Consider the following 21,303-nt stretch of genomic DNA (forward strand, 5'->3'; position numbering starts at 1 on the left):
AAATTTCACCCGGGGAACTCCTGAGGTTGTGAACCAACATAATTGTACGCCAACAAATTGGATACCCTAGATGAAATGGACAAATACCTAGAAATACAAAACCTATCAAGTCTGAGTCACAGGAGCTTCCCTGGTGGCACAGTTGTCAAGAATCTGCCTGCCAATGCAGGGGAAATGGGTTCAAGCCCTGATTAGGGAAGATCCCACATGCCACGGAGCAACTAAGCTCGTGTGCCACAACTACTGAGACTGCGTGCCACAACTACTGAAGCCCACACGACTAGAGCCCGTGCTCCGCAACAAGAGAATCCGCTGCAATGAGAAGCCCGCGCACCCCCACTCACCGCAACTGGAGAAAGCCCACGCACAGCAACGAAGACCCAGTGCAGCCAAAAATAAATAAATAAAATAAATAAATTTATTAAAAAAAGACTGATGGGCTTCCCTGGTGGCGCAGTGGTTGAGAGTCTGCCTGACAATGCAGGGGACACGGGTTCGTGCCCCGGTCCGGGAAGATCCCACATGCCGCGAAGCGGCTGGGCCCATGAGCCATGGCCGCTGAGCCTGCGCGTCCGGAGCCTGTACTCCGTGACGGGAGAAGCCACAACAGTGAGAGGCCCACGTACCGCAAAAAAAAAAAAAAAAAAAAAAAGACTGAGTCACAAAGAAATAGAAAATCTGAATAGACCTATAACTATTAAGGAGACTGAAGGAGTAATCAAAACCCTCCCAACAAAAAGAAAAGCCTGGGACCTGAAGGCTTCAGTGATGAGTTCTACCAAACATTCAAAGAAGAACACCAATTCTTCTCACATTTTTCAAAAAAACTGAAGAGGAGGGAGCACTTCTTAACTCATTCTGTAAGGCCAACATTACCCTGACACCCAAGCCAGACAAAGATGCTACAAGAAAACAAAACTACAGACCAATATCCCTTTGAATATTGATGCAAATACCCTCAACAAAATACTAGCAAACTGAAATCAGCAGCATGTTAAAAGGATTATACACCTTGACCAAGTGGGATTCATTCCCAGAATGCGAGGATGGTCCAAAATACAAAAATCAATGTAGCATGCCACATTAAAATCTCAGATGATCAACTTAATTGATGTAGGAAAAGCATTTCACAAAATTGAAAACCCTTTCATGGTTAAAAAAAACACTCAACGTAACTCGGAATAAAACACTCAACACGGAATAGAAGTAAACTATGTAACAGAGACCATATATGAAAAACCCACAGTTAACATCATGCATAGTTGATGGTGAAAGACTCAATGCCCACTTTTTGCACTTCTATTCAACATAGTGTTGGAAGTTATAGCCAGAGCAATTAAATAAATAAGCATATCCCAATTTGAAAGAAGTAAAATCATGTTTGTAGATGACATCCTGTATGTAGAAAACCCTAAAGATTTCATACCAAAAGAGTATTAGAAAAAAAAATGTATTAGAACTAATAAATGAATTTAGCAAAGCAACAAGACACAAAAGCAACACACAAAAATCCATTGTATTTCTATACACTAAACAATTTGAAAAGGAAATTAAGAAAACAATTCCACTTAGAATAGCATCAAAAAGAAATACTTAGGAATTAACCAAGGAGGTGAAAGACTTCTACAATGAAAACTACAGGGAATTCCCTGGTGGTCCAGTGGTTAGGACTCGGCGCTTTCACTGCCGAAGGCGCAGGTTCAATCCCTGGTTGGGTAACTGAGATCCCACAAGCCATGCAATGCGGCCAAAAAAAAAAAATTAGTAGTATTTACCTAATAGATTTATTATGAGGATGTAAAGCACTCAGAATAGTCTGGCACTTTGTAAGAGCTCAATAAATGCTAGTTATTATTTAAAAAAACAAAAAACCAAAAACACCAACAACACCCATTAAATGATTGTGCTGGGAAGTCCTTCCTGGTCACATGCCTCAGTCCACGACGAGTCATGGGCCCCGGAATGCAGATGTCTGCATGGTGCAGGTTGAGGGCTCCGCTTCTGCTCTTGTTTCTCCTGTCCCCAGCTCCAGGTGCACAGCAGGCCCCTGGGGAAATTCTGTAGAGCAAAGGAAGGCACGCTGGTTCAGCTGGGACCCTGGGCAGAGGATCTCATGGCTGGGGACTGTGGTATTCAAAAGAGAAATCGGCTTTTTTCTTCGGATTGTAGTGAGCAAATATTTTATAGAAAATTTAGAAGATAAGGAAAAATACAGAGAAGGGAGAAAAAACTCATCTCTAGTCCTCCAACCCAGAGATAGATCATAGCTAACATTTTGGCATATTTCTTTCCAGTCCTATTTTATGGACTATGCCTATTTTAACATAATTGGGATCATAATGTCCATATAATTTTGTGGTGTTCCCTTCTGTTTCTCAATGTAATGTGAACATTTTCCTTCACTATAAAAAAAAATTGTTTTTAAACACTTTACCAGCTGCATAGTGTTCGACATGTAGATGGCCCCCTATTTAATTATTCCCCTACGTTAGACATTAAGGTATGTATGTATGTATTTATTCATTGCTGTTACAAATGATGCTGGTATGGATACTTTCATGGCTAAATTAGTCTTATTTCTATTGTTTTCTTTAGGATAGGTCCCAAGAAATGGAATTCACTGTGTTGAAAAGCATGAACATCTTGTCGAGAACTGGGAAGAATCTGACATCTTACCCTACGTGCAAGCTGATGAGTTAGCTGACCTCAGTTTCATGGATGCTCCGCAAAGATACAACACTCCTGGATCAGAGACAAAGGACTTCGTTACAACAATAGCAGCAGCCAGAGGACCAGCATTTTCTTGCAGGAGTTCCCTGAGCCCCAATTCCCACAAGACAACACAAAGAGGGCCAAGTGACTCCTACACACACAGTGAGTTGCATGAAGGAGAGAAAGGGAAAAAGAGAGATGAGAGCTTAGAGAATTTGACTCTTTTATACTGGATGGTAAAGTATGTCTGCTCCTTGTTCTAAAGACAGACGCTGCCCCTCTCTACCAAGGTCGCAAGAACACTTGTGCTTTGCTCTGGAGGGAGAACTATATCTTACAAGGCTGTTGGCTCGGCAGACATCCTTGAAAAATAGTCTGGGACAAAGGCATTCATGGCTTTAGCTCGCAAGTCATGCAAAAATTCGAGAAATGTGAGAGACCCACAACGATAACTTCCAAAAATGTCCACCCCTCATTTCTACACCATCTTGACTTCTGGCAACATCCCCATGAGTGTACCACGCCAACAGTTGCTCTCATTAATCTGATCAACAGAAGCTGGACTAAATCAATTCAGTTTGTCTCTTGGCATTTAATTAATTTCACCCACAGCACTTCAAGGAGCAGAATGAGTCCCACCTGCAGTATTAACCTCAATCCCACCTCCCCCACCCGCCCCCCACCCCTGGGTCCTCGACCCAACAGGCTGGACAAATCCCATAAACCATCAAGGTCTATCTTAGAAAAAGTCAAATGGCTTTCTCAAATACTGACCTCTCCACTTAACCTAGGTCATTAATCCAAGAATGGCAGGATGTATTAGGTATTGCCCAGTCGTCGCTCTGGCCCACAAGGAAGAAGCCTAGGCAAGTTTATCATTCGTACCCACTCTGGCCAGTAAGTTGACACTGACCTGAATGACTTCCAGGGCCAAGGTGGTATCACTGGTCACTTTAGCTGCAGTCAGGGACAAATTGTGCATCACTGTTTCTAATCAATGACTACCATCACAGGGATAACTACCCACAGAGTCCACCTAAATAATGGGTCAGTTATTGGTCCAGCAAGCTCCCCAGGGTAACTCAGGATAGCCTCATTTCAGTGAGGTCTCCACAGTTGTCTGTGGGCTACCCAACCTACTGGTGGTATTTGTTTAAACACTTGAAGGGGGAATTCCCTGGCGGTCCAGTGGTTAGGACTCTGCGCACTCAATGCCTAGTGCCCAGGTTCGATCCCTGGTCAGGGAACTAAGATCCTGCAAGCCACGGCGCAGTCAAAAAAAAAAAAAAACCAAAACAAAACAAAACAAATAAACACTTGAAGGTCTGTTATAACCACCATAAAGATGCAAGACACTGTTCAGGGAGGTTGGTGAGTTCATGCACGGCGTCCACACAAGTACAGTCATCAGGGCACACATGGTGCCCCTAGAAAGAAAGTGTTATTTACAAGTGTTGGGGTCCCCCAAGAGGGACCTCCATCCGTCAAGACAGAGGTTGATAATGCCTCTAGTGTGGCCTCCTGGCCAGCTGGTAGGCCTTTGGGTTCCCAGTTGAGTTTGAATAATTGAGTCTGATCCTCGTGTTTGGAAGGACTGCCTGAGGGCAGTCATCCAATCTATTCTGTTTGCCCATGCCGCCAGCTGGGTGGCATTCTTCTTCCCCACAGGGTGACTGAGTGCGTTCTATGGGAATGGGGGTTGGGAAGGCATCTGGTGGTACTGCAGGAGTTTTTCCTGGAAGATACAGGAGCCAACCACATCCCCTGCATTTCCAATGGACTTCTGGTGAGGTTAACAGGAATCACACTGTAGTCAAAACCATCTGGTCAGGAAGAGGGCAAACCCTGTTACATTTAAGGTGCTTGCAGAAGTTTGGGAGAACTGCACCAGGGCATATTTTTGGAAGGCTCCAGAGGCAATTATGAAAGGCAAAGATCATTCGTGATTAATGCCTCTCTCTACCTATCTCCTGGGATCTAAGGTGTTTCCTACCTAGGGGCCAGAGTTGCTGCTCCCCCTCCAAAATCAGCATAGCTAAACTCCAGTAGCTAAAATGTCACCTGTTAAATTTTTTTCCCCAGTTTTCTCCTTCTCAGACCAAAACCTTTTGTTTGGAAGGGTCAGGTGCAAGAAGAAAAGGACATTTTTATAAAATGCAGAGAGACCCAATATATTCCCCACTTTGTCCCGCATGGGCCGCCGTAGGGGTTCTCCTCGAGCAATGTCCTCACCCAAGTGGTTGCGGTCCTTGTGATCTAAGACCATGCCAGTCCATCAAGAGAATCAAAGTGGCTGAACCAGAATCAAGTTTGAATCCCTAGGCCCCCTTTTGGCTTGGCTTTCACCTAGAAAATGTGCCAACCAGGCCAGCCCAGAGCTGCTCTCAGGGGAAAGAAAGAAGCAAGGTGTCCAGGAATAGTCAAGTCTGAATCCCCAAATTTCAAAATAGGTCCTTATGACCTTCTTACCACTTTCATCCAGATGTCCCCAGGAAGTGGGGGACAGGTGCGTTCAATGGCCAAAATGCTTTACAAAAGTGTGTGGAGCAGGAGGCAGTGAGGGAAGTAGAGCCAGAAACCTTTTTGTGTTGATTTTTGAGGAGGCATTCCAGTGTTGAATGCTTCCAGAGGCCTGTGGTTGGATGGCAGGGAGTGTGGAGGGTCCACAGCATATCTTGACTTCTGCTCATTGTTGATGATGCTTTTGTGATGAAAGGTACACCTTGTCAGACTGCAAATGGCCCCAAAAGCCAAAAACACCACACAGATTAGTTTCAAGGGCCACAACGGTGTGCCCAGAGTTGGCTGATTGGAACGGAACAGCAACTCCATAACCCTAAAAAGTGTCAACCGTGATGAGTCACCATGAATAGCCCCGAGAGCAGGTGGGAGGTACGATGGAGTCGGAGGTGTGCCGCCCGGGCAAGGTGGGCAAGGTGACCTCCTTCCCTGCAAGAGAAATGGGCCAGCCCTTGGCAGGAATCACAACTCCAGCATGCAGTGGTGGCCTCCACATCAGAAACCATTTTTCCTTTGTGCCAGGTCCAAGGTGGCGGGTGTGTTGGCATACCCAGCCCAGTGATGAATCCAGGTGGCAGTCAGGTGGCCCAGGGGTGCAATCACCAGCCTTATCCCAGTTGGTCACATCAGAGAACAGGCTTGGGCATCCACATGAGTGATCTAGACAGTTTGAAGTTTGCGGGGTGGCAGACCCAACAACAGCCCAAGAGCCAGTAAAAACACATCAGGCTTCACCAAGTGGAGGATTGGCCTAGTGCATGAGAATGGCCTGGGATTCTCGCACTGAGCAGAGGACTCACATCCATTTCTGGTTCTGGGCCGTGCTGCTGAGGGTAAACAGCAGAGCAGCCAGTGGACACCACTGGATTTCAGCTTAGTTGACCCATTGGTGAATAAGACCCAGGCATTTGGGGGAACTTGAGGTCACCATAGAGCCAATGGCTTTGCTTTGGTAGAAGGAGTTGGGGATGTAAGTTCCCCCTGGAGGATCAGCTGCCAGTTTTTTCGGGTAAAGCTGAGGTGTCCCTCGGGCCAGGGGAAATCCATGATGTGGGTCCCTGGATACTGCAGCTGGGGCAGGTTGGACGGAGGTGAGTCAGAGGAGAACAGGATCTGTGCTCCTCCAGAGTGTTGGGGCCACACGCCAGGCTCCCTACCTGGAGACAGGACCCCCGGGACAAGTGCAGCCCAGCTCTGGCTCCAGAACCCAGAGTTCACTTCCTGGTTCTTCTGGCACGGCTCACTCCTGCAGGGCCACTGGTCTGCTTCTGACCGTGACCTGGGCCAAGGGTTGGGAAAGCAGCAATGATGGGTTTGGGTCAAGCTCTGTCCATAACTCTTTGAACGATGACCTGGGGCCAGTCACTCCCCTCTCTGGGCTGCAGTCTCCCCACTGGACTAGACCAGTGGTTACCCAAGGATGGGCATGTTTCACAGAATACCAGTGTTCCACAGAAACAAACTCTGTGGCAAAGCAGTTTGGGGAAACCCTAAATGAATGGGGTCACCCTGCCGCAGGATTATAGAGTCTTTTCTGCACATCCTAAATCTCTGGGCGGGGGCTGCAGCATGCAGTATTTGCCAAGCTGATCTGACCAGGGCACCCCGTCATATAGAACTTCTCACCATTAGTATTCTGAAGGGCGTGGCTCAGGACACGCTAGAGAGGATTGTCTCCGGAACGTTCCTAGCTCTGGTCTATGGGACCTCTAGTGATCCTTGCCTCCTGGTGTTCACGCTTGCTCTCATGCTCTCGTGCTCTTGTTCTCTCCCTCCCTCCTTCCCTCCCTCCCTCTTATTACCTCCTGTCATGTCATGAGGATGCCCAGGCAGCCTGTGACCAGCAGCCGTATGAGTGAGCTTGGAAGCAGATGCTTCAGCCCCAGTCCAGCCTTGAGGCAATTGCAGCCCTGCCCAACAGCTTGAGAGACCCTCATGTAACCCCATGAGCGACCCTGGGCAAAAGGCGCCAGCTTACCTGCACCCAAACCTCTGCTTTGGTCTGGCCCCTTGGCTCCCAGTGGGGCCCTTCCCAGGAGTCCTCAGCCTGTCCCCCCCCATGCCCCCCGTCCACATGCTCTGGGCAACGTACTCCACCCAGGACTCACCATGCCCCGCCCCCCTTTGGTCCCTCCTGCTTCAATGCCTCCCTCATTCTGTCATTTTCCTCCCATAATTGTATTCAGGGGCCACTCAAAGGCCCCAAACCAATCTCTCCCATGCCTGTCCCGACCCATGATATGTCCATTCAGGATGGGCTCCTTCTCCCCGAATGGTCAGGGCTCATGCTCAAGTGCAGAGGGGTGCGCTCCCTGCCAGGGCTCACATGCTATTGGCTACACTCATAGGAGACCTGCCCTGCTGCCTGGCACACTAGCTGGGCACACTGACCTCAGGTGGTCAGCTCCCTGACTGAAGCTGTGTCCAGAGGGCTGTTCTCCAGTTTACAGACCTCTGTCTCCACAATGTGGGGCTTGGGGAGGGGCTGAGCAGCAGTCAGCCAGCATGAGAGCACCGGCCGGAGACCAGGACCTACAGGCTCCGGCTCCATCAGCTCTCTGTAGGACCTGGGGCAGGTCTGAGGATGCCAGATAAGGCAGGATTTCCAAACACTTCCTTTTTCTGTAGATTTTTTTTAACATATTTATTTATTTGTTTATTTATTTATGGCTGCGTTGGGTCTTGGTTGCTGCACGCAGGCTTTCCCTAGTTGCGGCGAACGAGGGCTGCTCCTTGTTGCGGTGCACAGGCTTCTCATTGCGGTGGCTTCTCTTGTTGAGGAGCACGGGCTCTAGGCACGCGGGCTCAGTAGTTGTGGTGCACAGGCTTAGTTGCTCCGCAGTATGTGGGATCCTCCTGGACCAGGGATCGAACCCATCTCCCCTGCATTGGCAGGCGGATTCTTAACCACTGTGCCACCAGGGAAGTCCTTTTCTGTAGATTCTTATCAAGCAAAATGCCAGGAGTCCAGTAGCCAGCAGATAAGGCTTCAGGGTGCAGGGAAGGCTGTAGTCCTGCCCTCTGCACCCCCCATGCCCTCCTGTGGGCCCCACTGTCCCCCCACTCCTCCCCCGCCCTCCCAGGTCCTCCTCCTGCCCACAGCTATGCATCATCCAGGTCCTCTCCAAGACCCATAGTCAAAGTCGAGCTGAGCTCCAAGACTCTTCCACCTCCAGCTCCGCTTGTGTGTGCCTCCACAGGCACTGGAAGGGATGCAAGTCTGAGAAGCAGGAAGCTATTCCAGTCCCAGCTAAACCCGCTGTGGCAGGTTGAATGTTCAGGTTCCCATGCACTGGTGCTGAGAACCCGGGGAGAAGACAGGAATCACTCATTTCGCAGTGAGGATAATGTTTACTGAGAATGGCTCATTACAAACAAAATATATGTATAAAATCTCTGTAATGCAAAAGATCCCTTTTGTCCCCAGGTGGCTGGAGTGAACAGAGCCAACTGTCCAGCGTGGCCCCCTGTGTGTGGCCAGGGGGTTGTGGTGCCACGTGCTGTAGGCAGAGTTCCTGATGTCTGGGCTCTATCTCCAGCCCCATTTTCATGATTTGTGCGAGAATACGACACAATGAGGTTTGTGTCCTGCCTCCATGACCCTCCCCAGGCAGGTGGCACCACCCCAGGGGCAGGTGGCTCTTGTGAATCTTCCAGACAGGTGACCTCTAACCTGTGCTTGCCCTGAGAAGCCCTCCTCCAAGCCCAGGGATTGAGTGTCTCTGATGGACAGAGATGCCGTGACCGCTCTTTGTGGAGGCTGCTCTCTGTGCCAGCCTCACTCACAGGGAGCCATCCTGAAAGCTTCACTTCCTCTGTTTCCCTTGACACATATGTCCTCACCAGTGTTACCTGGACCCCTCCTGAGCACACCCAAACCCAAAGCCACCTGGGCGTGGGACAGCGCTCCCTGGGATCTTGGGCCACCCAGCATTAAGGCAACGGACACGAGGCCAGTCTGCAGGCAGCACTAGTCTCTGAAACCCAGGGTGGCTGCCCAGCCAACAACGCCTCCCTCTTGGTCAAGGCCGTCTGGTGTTGAGAAACAATGTGGTTAGGTGGTCTGACAGCCCTTGTCAGCAGAGCCCACCCCTGCCCCTCAGAGTAGCCATGGCTCCATGGGGGCAGACGTGGAGCATGGCCATGGTCGGCAGTCTGAGGGAGGGGCAGCAGCTGCCCCACATCATGCCTCAGGCACCGGAAGACAGAGATGCAGGGTGCTGCAGCGGTGTGGCTGTTGGGGCATCCCTTCCCCCTAGCCAGAGGCAACCCGAGGCATGGGTGTCCCCAGCCCTTTTGGGAATGATCCATTGTCCTTATTTTTCAGGTGCAGAGCCAGGTTCAAGACCCAGCTCCACCACTCTCCTGGGCCAGATTCTGTCCGTATGGTGAGAGGCCCCTTTGAAAGAGAACTTGGGCTGGCTTACCTGTCCTGTGAAGAGAGGTGTCAGTGGTTCCAAAGTACCTACAATCTCACTATTATTGTCTTACTTGAGGTTGAGTCTCACCCCCATAAAGTGAAAACTTAAATCTCAAAAACACCACCCTCCCCCTCTCAAAAAAAAAAAAGAAAAAGAAAACAGCTCTAGTCCATGCTATGGTGCCGTGCTGTGTGATCCTGGGTAGGTAACACCCCTCCTGTCAGATAGAAGAGACCCAAAGTTCTGTGCAAAAGGTCCTGATGTGAACACCAGGGCGGGTGGTGGAGGGTCACAGTACCCCCCACACACCCAGCCACTGATCAGCCACGCAGGCCCAGGGCCCCAGCAACCAACCCTGCGAAACTTGGGGTTCCCCGCCCTCAGACACAAGCCCCATTGCCTGCCTAGTCAGGAAGCCTCGTGGGTGTGAGCATCTTTGGGGACCAGGCAGCTATTCCTGGCCCTCGGGGTCAGGCATTGTGAGCACTGCTGGCCAGCAGGAGCCAGGGTCCCACCTGCAGCCCAGGTTTCCACCCCAAGGAGATGGAGTACCTGGAGGGCCGCAGGGGCCTCAGAGTCATTTCTGCCTGAGGTCCAGCCTTCCCCAGGGGCCAGAAGCCTTGCAATCAGCTGCAGGAACTGGTCCCACTGGGAGGTGGGAGGGGGTGGCAGCATCCACCAAAGGCCCAGGGGGGTCTGCAGTACTTCCAGGTCCCTGCAAGGCTGGAGCAGTCCCAGCCCCGGGGCCCAGGCCAGCTACACAGTCTCCAAACAGACAAGCAACATCTCTCTTCAGGGCTCATTCACCAGGTCTGTGCGGAGATGGGCTCAGGCTTCTCCCTCTGCCCTGGGTCTGGCTCACAGGCAACAAGGGCACCCGTAGGGGTGGATGTCCCCTGAGCACAGCTGGAGTCAGCCTCGGGGTCCTGGGGGAGGCTCCACCCAGATGCTCTGGGGACGACCCAGCAACCAGCAGGAGTGCAGGGTAAGTGGCATGACGGCTCAGCGCTGGTGGATTAAGCACGTGGGACTCAGCCTCCTAGAACTCCCTGGTGTTTGGTCACATGAGCCGGAGCCACAGTTCCACATCTGAGCCCTGGCAGCCCCAGACCTGGGCCAGGGCCTCCTGAGTGGGCCCAGCTGGGGCAGGGCAGGGTGGGGTCCAAGGGCCTGGGCACACCAGGCTCCTGCTGTCAGCTGTCCAAGTAGACAAAGAGGATGTCCTCGTCCGTGCCGTAGCTGGTTCTGGCCTCCTCGAAGTTACTGATGCTGGTGCTGCACATTCCTGCTGGGGCACGAGGGGCAGAGCAGGGTCAGCGGGTGAGGCGAGCACCTGCCTGACTAGCGCCCAGGGAAGCCACATCCCACATGCCTGGCTGCCCCTCCCTGCTCAGGAAGCCCTCCTTGCCTATTGCAGCCTGTGTGAGCTTGTTCTCTGACCTTTCCCCAGTTCAGCAGATGGAGAAAGTGAGGCCCAGAGAGGGGAAGAAACACGCGCGAGGTCGCACGGGACAAGTCTGTGTGAGTCAGGATGGTCCTTCCCCATCCCCAGGCCCATGGGAGCCCTGGGGGGGTTCTGGAGCCAGGGCTGGGGCCGGGGCTGGGGCTGGGCAGACTTTCCTTTCTGACAAGTGTGCTGGCTATCCTCGGAGGGCTGGCCTGGGGGAGATGGAAACTGCGGCCTGTGCAGCTGAGACAGCAGGGTGGGCCCCGGGAGGTGGCAGGGGGCTGGTGCAGTGGGAGGGAGAGAGGGCTGGCCTGTGATGACGGGGGTATGGAGTCTGGCACAGCCCCAAGTTGTGGCTGGTTTCCTGCATGGCCAGAGGGGTGGCAAGGATGAGGGAGTCCAGGGGGAGGAGGGGCTCTGGGGAGAAGGCACTGAGGTAGGTCTTGGCCACACCAGATTGAATGGGAGGAGACGTGGGGGCCAGGGGCCGCCCTGCCCACTGTTGCCGCCTGCCACACTTACGGTCAGCATAGGCCGGGTTGTTGTAGAAGATGCAGCCAGTGGCCCGGTTGTAGCCGCGCAGCACGATGAAATGGCCCTGGTAGTCGGGGGTGCGGCAAAAGCAGCGGTGGCCACTGGGGGCAAAGCAGCAGTACTTGACGGGGCTGGAGCAGAGGTCGCAGTGCAGCACCCCTGAGTTCACCAGCACGATGGCCACGTGGCCCTGTGCCAGGTGGGCCTGGATGTCCTGCACGCTCACTGTGCTGTGGGCAGGAGGAGGGTCAGCTGGCGCCGCTGGGACCCATTCCCCGTCTCTCAAGTGGACCCCCACTTGGACCCGTCCTGTCCTGTGTCACAAAGCTTGGGGACATGGCTCATGTCTGCCCTGAGATCCTTGCAGGTGGGAATGTCCTGCTTTGTTACAGTGGCCCAGGCTCAGATGGGGGCCAAGCATGGGACCAGGGTTGGAGGGCTCTGAGCGTGCCCAGGACAAGCTGGACCCATCAGGCCCTTCACAGGGTGACAGTTCAGCTCCAGACAGACCCCCATCAAGGGCCACTGGCGCAGCACCCCACCTCTTGACCTGGTTAGTGAGTTCTTTTGTACAAGCACCCCCTGCCTTGGTCTTTTACCCTAAATGATGCGTGATTAATGTAAACTGTTGGTTTAATTTGCTTCCCAAAATCTGAGTCAAGCACGCCTTCACCAGTTTCAAAACCAAGTGTTTCTCTGAAAGGGTTATTTTTCTTTTTCTCTAAGGCTCCTCGTGGCAGAAGGGGCTGCCCAGGAAGGACTGGTCAGCAGCACGTTGAGGGGAACCCTCAGTTCAGCCAGCTGCTCCAGACTCTTAGGCACAGCCCCCCTCCAATGCCCCCAGAAGGAAGCAAGTCCAAGTAAGACCCAGAGGGGAGAAGGGCTGCAAGGGTCCTCTGTGCCTGGGGCCCCACCATCTTCACGGGGGGGACGTTCACCCACTCTAGGCCCTCCATCCTTACAAGCTCCTCAGGAGCACACATTAGCACCTCATGGCCTGGCCCAACTCCAGCCACGCTGAGTCACAGGACCGTCTGGTCTGTTGCCTTGGCCCAGGGAAATACGCCCTTTTTCCATTTGGTCTTTGAAATGAAACAGCTGGCTGAGTTGCCAACGGTATGTACCAGAGTGGGATTTCAGCTACCGGGAAAAGCAGGGGCTGGGCTGGAAGGAAAAGGGCAGACTCCATGGGACCCCGGGGGTGCAAGTCCCAGGTTCGAGTCACAGCACGGCTGAGTTGGGGTGGCCACGGTGGCTCACACTGTTTTTCCCATCAGTTTCCTCACCTGTGGGACGGGGACAGCCCCAGCTCTCCACTCAACAAGGAAGCACCTGTCAAGTGCCACTAAGCACACATCGGCTGCCTCTCCCTCCAACATGTGCTCACGGGGCCCGAGGATGTGTGGAGACATTTTCCCTGTTTCTCAGTGGGCTTTCGTGTGCCTAGGTTACGTTACAATGAAAACAGAAATCTGGGGGGAATGGGAGACCCAAGGGAGGTCTGGGGGACCCAGCCCAGGTCTGAGCCAGCAGGCCTGGGCGCATTACCTACAGGGAGCCCAGGGAAAGAAATGGTTCGCATCTGGCCAAGTCGCTCGTGGGGTCTCCTGAGTCCTGCCCCCACGTATAGATTGAGAAGCGGGATCCACATAAGGTCGAGCAGCCCGTGGGGAGATCTGGCAGCCAGGCCTCCCTAGACAGTGACCCTGGGCTGTCCCTGTCACCCTCCATCACCGTGCCAGCATGCTCCCCAGGCTGTCACCCCTTTATTAGGGTCCCTGTGTTCTGTCCCATGCCACCGTTCTGTGAGCAGCCCGAGGGCTGGCTGGAGTCTGTCTTGCTCACCTGTTCCTTCATCCCCCACTCAGGATCTACCCCAGGCCAGAGTTTTGTGTATAGTAGGTCATGTAGCCCCACTTGTCCCTATTTTATGGATGGAAAAACTAAGGCCTGGGGAGGGGGGGCAAGTCAGTCAGTGCCCAGGGCCAGCTGGGTAGGAAACCCCAGTTCTGCCTGACTCCCCAGCCTTTCCTGAGGCCTCCCCCCAACCTGCAAGTCTGTGGGTGAGCAGGTGCACAAGGAAGGGCAGGGGTGGGGTGGACTCACCACTTCTCCACCAGCACCTTGCAGGCCTTCGCTTGTGCGAACAGCTGGTTCACCCGGGTCTCCTCTGTGTCGAAGTGCTTCCTGTAGAAGGACTGAAGAGAGAAGGGCAGTTGGAGAGGCCACTGCCCTCACCCCACTTGGATGAAGTAAACAGCACCTTCTGGAGTTAGCAGAGGAGCCCAGCCTGCAGGGGGACAGCACAGGCAGCATGCCTGGGTGGAAGGCTGTGTCTGTCCCAAGCGGGCAGGGCGGCTGGCCAGGAGTGCAGGACCACACAGAGAATGAGGAGGATGCTCAGGCGATGGGTGGGCAGCAGGCTCAGGCTGGCACCCTGAGGAAGGTTAGCCGTCCCGGGCTTGTGTACCCTGATGGGCAGGAGTCTGGAGTAAATGAGCAAACGGGCCGGCTGAGGCCCCTGGATATCTAGCCACCACTCGGCTCAGCCAGTATATGTTAGCAAGGAACAATCTCTGTTTGGTGCAGGGGTCTTAAGGGGGCCAGAGCCCCTGTGGGGGAGGCAGAAAATACCCTGCTCTTAGGCCCTTTCCTCTGCCTCGCGGCCACGCTGACCAAGCCAGATCTGTCAGCCTTCTTCCCCTGGCCTAGAAGGTTCAAAGGAGAGTTAGGTTGACGAGCACTGGCCACCGTGCGACAACCCTCTTGCCAGCGAGGCCAGTAGCGACTCTGCTCTGCCAAAGTTTGGAGCATGGGCCGTGATCCACCCTGCAGGAGGCAGGTGAGACCAGCTCCAGCTGTGCAGGGTGGGAAAATGCACTGGGGTATGGGAAAGGCTATGCTGGCATTCTTTTTAAAAAGAAAAATAAAAGAAATGAAAGACAGTATATTGTTTTTTCTTCCAGAACACCAATGACCCAACTTGGAGCCAGCTGTCCCCATGAGAAGGAAGAAAATCGGTGAGTGATGGTAGAGGAGGACAGTGTGTGCTCTGAGGCCTGGCCCGGCTCATGCTGGGACACAAGGAAGGACACAGGAAGGTCACCCGGACGCTCCTCTGTGCATCGTCAGGTGCTGTCGAAGGCAGGCGGCGGGTGTCTGTGGTGGGGGCGTCAGGAGGGACCCGGCTCACCACTGGGGTCCTCTGAGCAGCTGGACCCAAGGTGATCTGGTCCGACAGCTCACAAGTTCTGCCCTTAGCACGTCTGCCTTGGTTCCCTGGTCTCTGAACACCGGGTGCTCACGTGGGTGTCCAGGTCTGGACCACACCCTCTTCTGATCACCACATCTGGTGAAGGCCAGTGGCTGGCGCTCACCTGGTTCTTGTAGCCCTTGTCCACGCCCAGGGTCTGGGTGCAGAAGCGATGCCTCACGCCAAAGTGGCGCATCAGGTAGGCCAGGTCGATGGTCCAGATGCTCCTGGTCAGTCGCAGCTCCTGCAGGGCACTTTCGAATTCACTGTCGTCCAGCTGGCCCAAGTAGCTGTGGGCAGATGGGCTGCTGAGGTCAGGGAAGCTGGTCCGGGTCACCCTCTACCCGAGGGCCTGCCAGCCACTGTCTGAGTTCCTGTGCCCCCATAAGGCTCTGTCCTTTGTCATGAACTCCTACGTCCTGCCCAGACACTGCCAGGCACAACCCGAGGCTGCTGGGGGCACTGCACCGGCCACGGAGTCCAGGGCCTGGATTCTGCATCTGACCTCTCTTGCTGGCTGTGACTTTGGTCAAGTCTTGCCATCCTCTCTGGCCTCGCCAGCTTCATCTCTAGGACCATCTAAGTGCTTGGACCACATCAGTGGTTTTCTAAGTTTTAGGTACAGAATCCTTTTCTTGAACCCTATCTTGCCTGGAATTCCAGGAGGTAAAATGGGTAAGGGAGAGGCTGCCCTGGCGTTCTAGGCTGCTGCCTGAAAACTCTGTGACAAGGAGATGGCTATGGTCCCTCCGTGCCCCAGTGGTCAAGGTTCTTGTGATATTCACGCAGCCTCAGCTCAGCGGTCAGCTCCCTAGTGACTCAGTCTCCCAAGAGTCCAAGGCCAAGAGTGGGGAGGACACCACATCTCAATCATGGGGTCACTCTGTGGGCCAGGCCCGGGCACCTGGGACTTCCTGGCCATTCCAGAGCCCTGGCATTCTCAGGACGCAGACCTGGAAGGCCTGGTCCACCATTGCTTGCTTTTGCAGGTGGGATGGAGCCTGGATGGAAGCTGGGCCTCCCACAAGCCCCAACAAAGGAGAGCCACATGGACGATGAATCCCACCCAGGTCTCTCCCTGTGTGCCACCCCGCAAGAGCAGGTGCTGTGGACTGGGAGGGCTAAGGCCTGCCCACTCACCGCAGCACCATCCTGGAGCAGGCCAGGCCGCAGTCCCAGTGGTAGAGCTGCTGGATAATGGGCACGGGCAGCTGCACAAAGTCCCCTGCAGGGAAACACACGGAGGTCACAGACCCTGGTGTAGGGCCCACCACTGCCACTCCCACCATAATCAGCTGCTGCCCAGATCCTGCAGGAGCCATTCAGGGACCAGTGCACTGCCTTACAAAAGGCCCCCTGATCCATTCTCCTCACCATGGCAGTGATCTCCCCAAAATGCCGGTCAGAGAAGGCCAGCCCTACACAAAACCCTCCAGTGGGCTAGCTCCCATACCTCCCCAGGACAAGGCCTTCATGGCTGCTGCTCCAGCACCCTCTGCTTCCTCGCCTCCCCGCATCCTCACCAGCTAACTCCTGTCCACGGACGTCACTTCTCCATGACGACCCCTGTTGTGCCTGGCCCCCCACTCCATGCATTCCCAGCCCCACAGGCCCCTCTCCAGAGCCCTCTCTGTGGTGGGTGCTCCAAGGAGGCAGGGACAGGGCGGCAGCCGGGAGGCACTCAGCAGATATTCATGTCTGAATTCCTGAGGCCCCTGACTCCACAGCCCCCAGGGCTACAAGGAGGGGACGGTCACGTGTCTGCACGTGGAAAGCTACTCTGGGTGGAGCAGAAAGGGCCCGACCTAGGCATTCTGGCATTCCAGCCCTGGCTCTGCCACTGGCCGGCTGTGGGCTAGGCCACTGACTCCCTCATGCTGGACAGAGTCTGGCCATCTCTAAAGTAGGGACTTTGGTCTGATTCAGTTGTTCAATCAACAAATAATTCCCAAGAGCCTAGTAAGTGCCTGGCATGTGAACCAGAGATGGTCGTGAGTGACACAGACAGGTCCCTGCCCTGGTGGACAGCAAAAACAAGCAGCGTAGGAGAAAAACAAGGGGCCAGGATAGGGGAAGTAGGGGGGTGTGCCTTAGAGAGGAGAGCCAGGGAGCACCAGGCAGGGCTGGGGCAGGCAAGCTGGCACGCGGCCTGCAGGACCCTCCTGCCCTGGGATCCTGTGAATCTGGACAGAGCTTAGAGTCTAAAGAACTGGAAGGATTTCTCTCCGGCTGTGAGCACTCTGTTCATTTAGGACGGCCTTTCAGCCCATGTGGTTTCCCTGCCTCAGGGGTCTCCGGGGGACTCTCCTGAACCCACGACTGGTCTGTGCAGAGCTGCCCTGGCCTCCTCCGCGTGCACCAACCAGGAGGGCCACCCATGAATCCTGGAGTCTGTCCTGGCCTTTCACCTGCTGGTCTTGTCCAGGCAGCCTCTTGCCTGGAGTGGGTCCCAAGCTCCTACTCCCCATGTCTAAACACTCCCCGGTCTCAAGGCCTGGCTCAGATGCCAGCACTTTTGGGGCCTTCCCTGATGCCAGGCTGGCCGTGCCCCTTCCCTAATCTGCACTCTGCCGGGCCAGAGTTCATGCTTTGGCTCACAGGAGGAGACGCTCGCATGGAGCTCATCTGTGCCCTGCTGGGCTGTCATGCATTCCCAGGAGGCAGGGACCCGTGACTGCTCCTTCGCTGCACTGTACTGTCCTCTCTCCTCCTATGCCTCACCTGCGGGGCCCTTGGAAGGCAGGATGGCACGGGTGAGTGCAGGCCACCAGCTGGGTGAGTCACATGGCCTCTCGGTGCCCGCTCCTTTCTCACAGACCCCAGCCCGCAGGGTGCTGTGGGCACTTGGGGCAAGAATGTGTGCGAAGCCCTTCACAGGCGCTGCCGTGAGTCCTGATCTCCATCCAGCTGGGGCGTGGCACACTTAGACCAGGCAGGCTCAGGCTTTGCTCCCTCCTTCTGGCTCTAAAAGGAACCCAGGCCATGACTAGAGGCCTTCTAATATTCCCTCCATCCACTGCCATGGATTCAACCCCCAGGGCTCCATCCTGCCTGACTTCTGCCTGTCCTCTGCCCCAATTTCTACCCCCAGACCCTCTCCTGTTTCTGTACACAGCATCTGGAGGGATCCCTTCCAGTCTCCCATTGCTCTTAGAATAACGTTCTTATCTCTTACTAAGGCCTGTAGGGCCCACCTCACTCGCTTCACCTTGGCCCTCACCCCAAGACCTTTATATGTGCAGCTCTGGAACTCTCTTACCCTCAGTACTCAAGTCTTCCCCTTTTTGTCATTCAGGTCCCAGCTCAAAGTCTCCTCCCATGAGAGGCGTTTTCTGACTGTACCTTTGGGAGAAGGGGCTCTTCTTCACAGTATTTCCCTGTTTCCTTCACAGTACTTAGCAAAAGTAACAAAAACAAGAAAAATAAAATAAAGCTATCCTGTCTCCCCACTAGGCTGTAAGCTTCCTAAGGGCAGAGAATGTGCTAATCTTGTTCACTGTTATTCCCAGTGCCTAATGTCTGATGCTTAGTAGTAAATCAAACCTTTGCTGGAAAAAAAAAGGAACTTATTAAGCACCACTGTGTGCCAGGCTCGGGGGACATTACAGGTAACTGAGACCAAGCCCTGCCCTCCAGGTGTTCACATCCTAAAGTAATCCCCCAACGGGCTGAGTGGAGGGAGAAGCCTATGCAGTGTGCTGTCCCCTTGTGGTGGGTGCCTCCCTCTTCAAGAACTCCTCACTGTGGCTTTAAACTGCCTTTTTGTTTTTCTCTACATGGGCTGTTTACTCCCCAGCCTTTGCTCTTGCATATCCCTTAGTCCGAAAGGTGGTCTCCCATCCAAATGCTGTGGTCTCTTTCCCTCCCTGAGGCCCTTTATATGTAGGATTGGAGGTGGTGTGTAACTTCCCCACTGGACAGACTGGGAATTCCTCAGTGGCAGGCAGACAACATTTGCCTCCTCCCAACCCTCAGACCACAGCAGGCACACACACATGCTTGAATCGCGAATGAAAGGAGTTTTTTTCAAAAAGACCTTATCCTTCGAGATACCCAGGCCCACGTGTCACAATACTCCCCTTTCCCCCAGGCTTCCAGACTGTGCCCCTCTGTTCACAGCTCCCTCCTTGCTCTGTGGCCTGGGCTCTGACACTGGCTAGCTGGGCCATCTTTGGCCGGGCTCTGACTCTTCCTGTGCCTCCCCTATGCCTAAGCTGTAAACGTCGCAGGGGTCGGCGGCTCTCTAGGGCCCTCGGGAACTCTGCTGCCCCTTCTCTTCTTGCCCTGATCTCTAACTCTTTTATCCTTACCCCACCCCCAATGTGGCTAAACGTCCCCCACATGGCCATCCCGAATCCTGGCACAAGCAGGTCAGCCAAGAGGGACCCAGAGATACTCCTGTGGGGGGTGATAAGAGTAGGCGAGGCCTTCCAAGCCCAAAGCTGCTGCCAGATGTTGATGCCTGGAGCCAAGGGACTGTCCCACCTGAGAGCTAGGGTCTGCCTGGAAGGTGCTGGCCTGGCTTCAGTTGGCAGCTGTTGCCAAGGAAGGAAGATAGTTCACTGGCCCTGAATACTTAACCCCTCTCGGCCTCAGTCTGCTCATCTGCAAAAGTGCAAATAACATTGGTAACCGACTTTGTCATTATGAGCATTAACGAGGCTCTGCATGTAAACAACTTAGCACAGTGCCTGCCCACAGAAAGCTCCCTGTAAACGTGAGTCACTACACCACAGAGGCTCAGGAAAGGCAAGTGTCTGATCCAAGATCACAGAGTTAGGTAATTGGAGGAGTAGGCAGGCAAATCCCAGGGTAGCCCCGGGCCCTACTCCTTGCTGCAATCACAGTGTCCCACTAATGCCTTAGGGTTGGGGTCTCCTGTGCTCCTGACCTCTCCAGTGTGTTGGCACTTCACTTTAGAGTTTACCAGCCCTTTCTCTTTCTCATCAACCCTGTGCCTTAAGCAGAGCAGGAATCACTGCTTTCCCCCTCCCCCACTTAGAAAAGCAAATTGAGGCCCGCCGCACTGAACGGGTCAGTCTGTGTTTCCGCCCCAAAGGAACTCAGGCCACCTGGGGCAGAGGAACTAGAGAGTGAAGAACTGTAGCAAGACAAAACGCTGAGTCTGGAAGGCCAGGGGAAGGCCCTCCCCCATTGCTCTGTACTCCCAGCCAGTTCCCAGCCCTTCTAGGCCTTAACTACCCGAGGGGACAGGATCTTCCAAGCCCCAGGAGGACTTTTCGCTTCTGGGGAAGGTGCCGCTCCTGACTTTCAACGGGGACCCTCCCACCATGATCGCAATCAGAGCTGCCTGGGGTCCCAGCCCAGGAAGTATCAGGAAACCCAAACTAACCGGGGCTGGCGGTGGGGTGGCCAAGGCGGAGTGCACACCTGGCCAGGTTTCGCTCAAAGCTCTACAGCCCGGGCCGCGGCGGCCGTCGGCCCAAGGTCGCGCGGCCGGACCCTGCCCCGCGCTAGGGCGGGGTCCCCCCCTGTTCCCCGGAGTGAGAGCTGAGCCCTCGAGGAGCACTGACCGGGTTCGAGCGGCGGCCCCGCTGCCTCCGCCTCCGTCCTCATGACGCGGGCGGCGGGGGGCTCCCATGGCCCCGGCCCGGAGCCGGCTGCAGCTTCGGCTTTGACTGGGGCTGGAGCGGGACCCGTGCGCGCCGGGTTCCTGGGCAGCCACCGCCAGCACCAGCGCGCTGGGGTGAAGGGGAGGCAGCGGCTGGGCCGCCCCAAGCCCCGCCCTGGCCCTTCCAGGCCGCGGCCCGCCCCGCCCCGACTCCTACGCCTCCAGGCCCCAGGGCTCGGGATCTCAGCTCGTCCGGTCGCTAGCGGTCCCGGCTCCCGGGAGCCCCGCCCCTGGCCTCCCGGGCCTCGCACCCCTTCCCCGCCCGGCTCCCCGGAAGCTCCGCCCAGGCCCGGGCGAACGCGGGCTCCCCAGAGGCTCTTCCCTAAGCAAGCTCCGCCTCTGCCCGGCCAGCTCCTCCGCCAGCCTCGGGCCGAGGCAGAGCGCGGGGCTCCGGGAGAGCAAGCCCCACTCCAACCCCCTGGAGGGACGGTCACAGGCCGCCCCCGCTCCGCTCCGTCCCTGTTTCCCTATCCGTATGGTGGGATACTCGCCTCGCTCAGGGCGCCCTTCACCTGGCGCTGCCGGGTTCTCAAGGTTAGATTGTGAGGGCAGGTCTTGACCCTCGGCCCCACCGCCTCTCGCCCCCGATGCCCACCTTGCCGTCCAGCCCGTCGCTGGTGTGGGGTGCTTGGAAACGCGACCCCCTTCTGCCCTTGCCGGCCCGAGGGTCGATGTTTCCGGCGGCACCTGGGTCCGGTCATCAGCCCTCTCTTCCGGGCCCGGAACTATTATACCAGAGCCCAAGTTTCCCAGCCGGCAGGGTGAGGAGAAAGCAGAGGCGAGA

The 21,303-nt window shown here is 55.0% G+C and overlaps 1 protein-coding gene across 5 annotated transcripts; it reads right to left on the minus strand.

The window, feature by feature from the left end:
* Nucleotides 1–8,563: 8,563 nt before the first annotated feature.
* Nucleotides 8,564–21,251, minus strand: GUCD1 (guanylyl cyclase domain containing 1). 5 transcript variants are annotated; one of them, XM_073790352.1, is made up of 7 exons: nucleotides 20,422–20,666; nucleotides 18,147–18,281; nucleotides 16,028–16,112; nucleotides 15,012–15,177; nucleotides 13,741–13,832; nucleotides 11,623–11,864; nucleotides 8,564–10,938 (listed from the first exon to the last, which is right to left on the minus strand). In XM_073790352.1, the coding sequence occupies exons 3-7, from the start codon at nucleotides 16,036–16,038 to the stop codon at nucleotides 10,847–10,849; spliced, it is 603 nt and encodes a 200-aa protein (XP_073646453.1). In that variant the 5' UTR covers nucleotides 16,039–16,112; nucleotides 18,147–18,281; nucleotides 20,422–20,666; the 3' UTR covers nucleotides 8,564–10,846. The 5 variants fall into 5 exon arrangements, with proteins under 5 accessions (XP_073646453.1, XP_019798938.1, XP_004319115.1 ...); XM_019943379.3 differs by lacking the exons at nucleotides 18,147–18,281; nucleotides 20,422–20,666 and adding an exon at nucleotides 21,115–21,251; XM_004319067.4 differs by lacking the exon at nucleotides 18,147–18,281 and having other exon boundaries at nucleotides 11,623–11,735; nucleotides 20,422–20,670.
* Nucleotides 21,252–21,303: the final 52 nt, after the last annotated feature.

The sequence above is a fragment of the Tursiops truncatus genome, chromosome 13 (genome assembly GCF_011762595.2).
Source record: "Tursiops truncatus isolate mTurTru1 chromosome 13, mTurTru1.mat.Y, whole genome shotgun sequence".
Classification (NCBI taxonomy): Eukaryota; Metazoa; Chordata; class Mammalia; order Artiodactyla; family Delphinidae; genus Tursiops; species Tursiops truncatus.

What these genes read in the sequence shown, in the direction of transcription:
- GUCD1 (XM_019943379.3), bottom strand. Translation starts at nt 21,220, where the DNA reads ATGACCGGACCCAGGTGCCGCCGGAAACATCGACCCTCGGGCCGGCAA. An exon ending in GCGACGGGCTGGACGGCAAG is followed by an intron (nt 16,113 to 21,114) that starts GTGGGCATCGGG and finishes GTTTCCCTGCAG; the next exon opens with GGGACTTTGTGCAGCTGCCC. An exon ending in CAACCCGGCCTATGCTGACC is followed by an intron (nt 10,939 to 11,622) that starts GTAAGTGTGGCA and finishes GTGCCCCAGCAG; the next exon opens with GAATGTGCAGCACCAGCATC.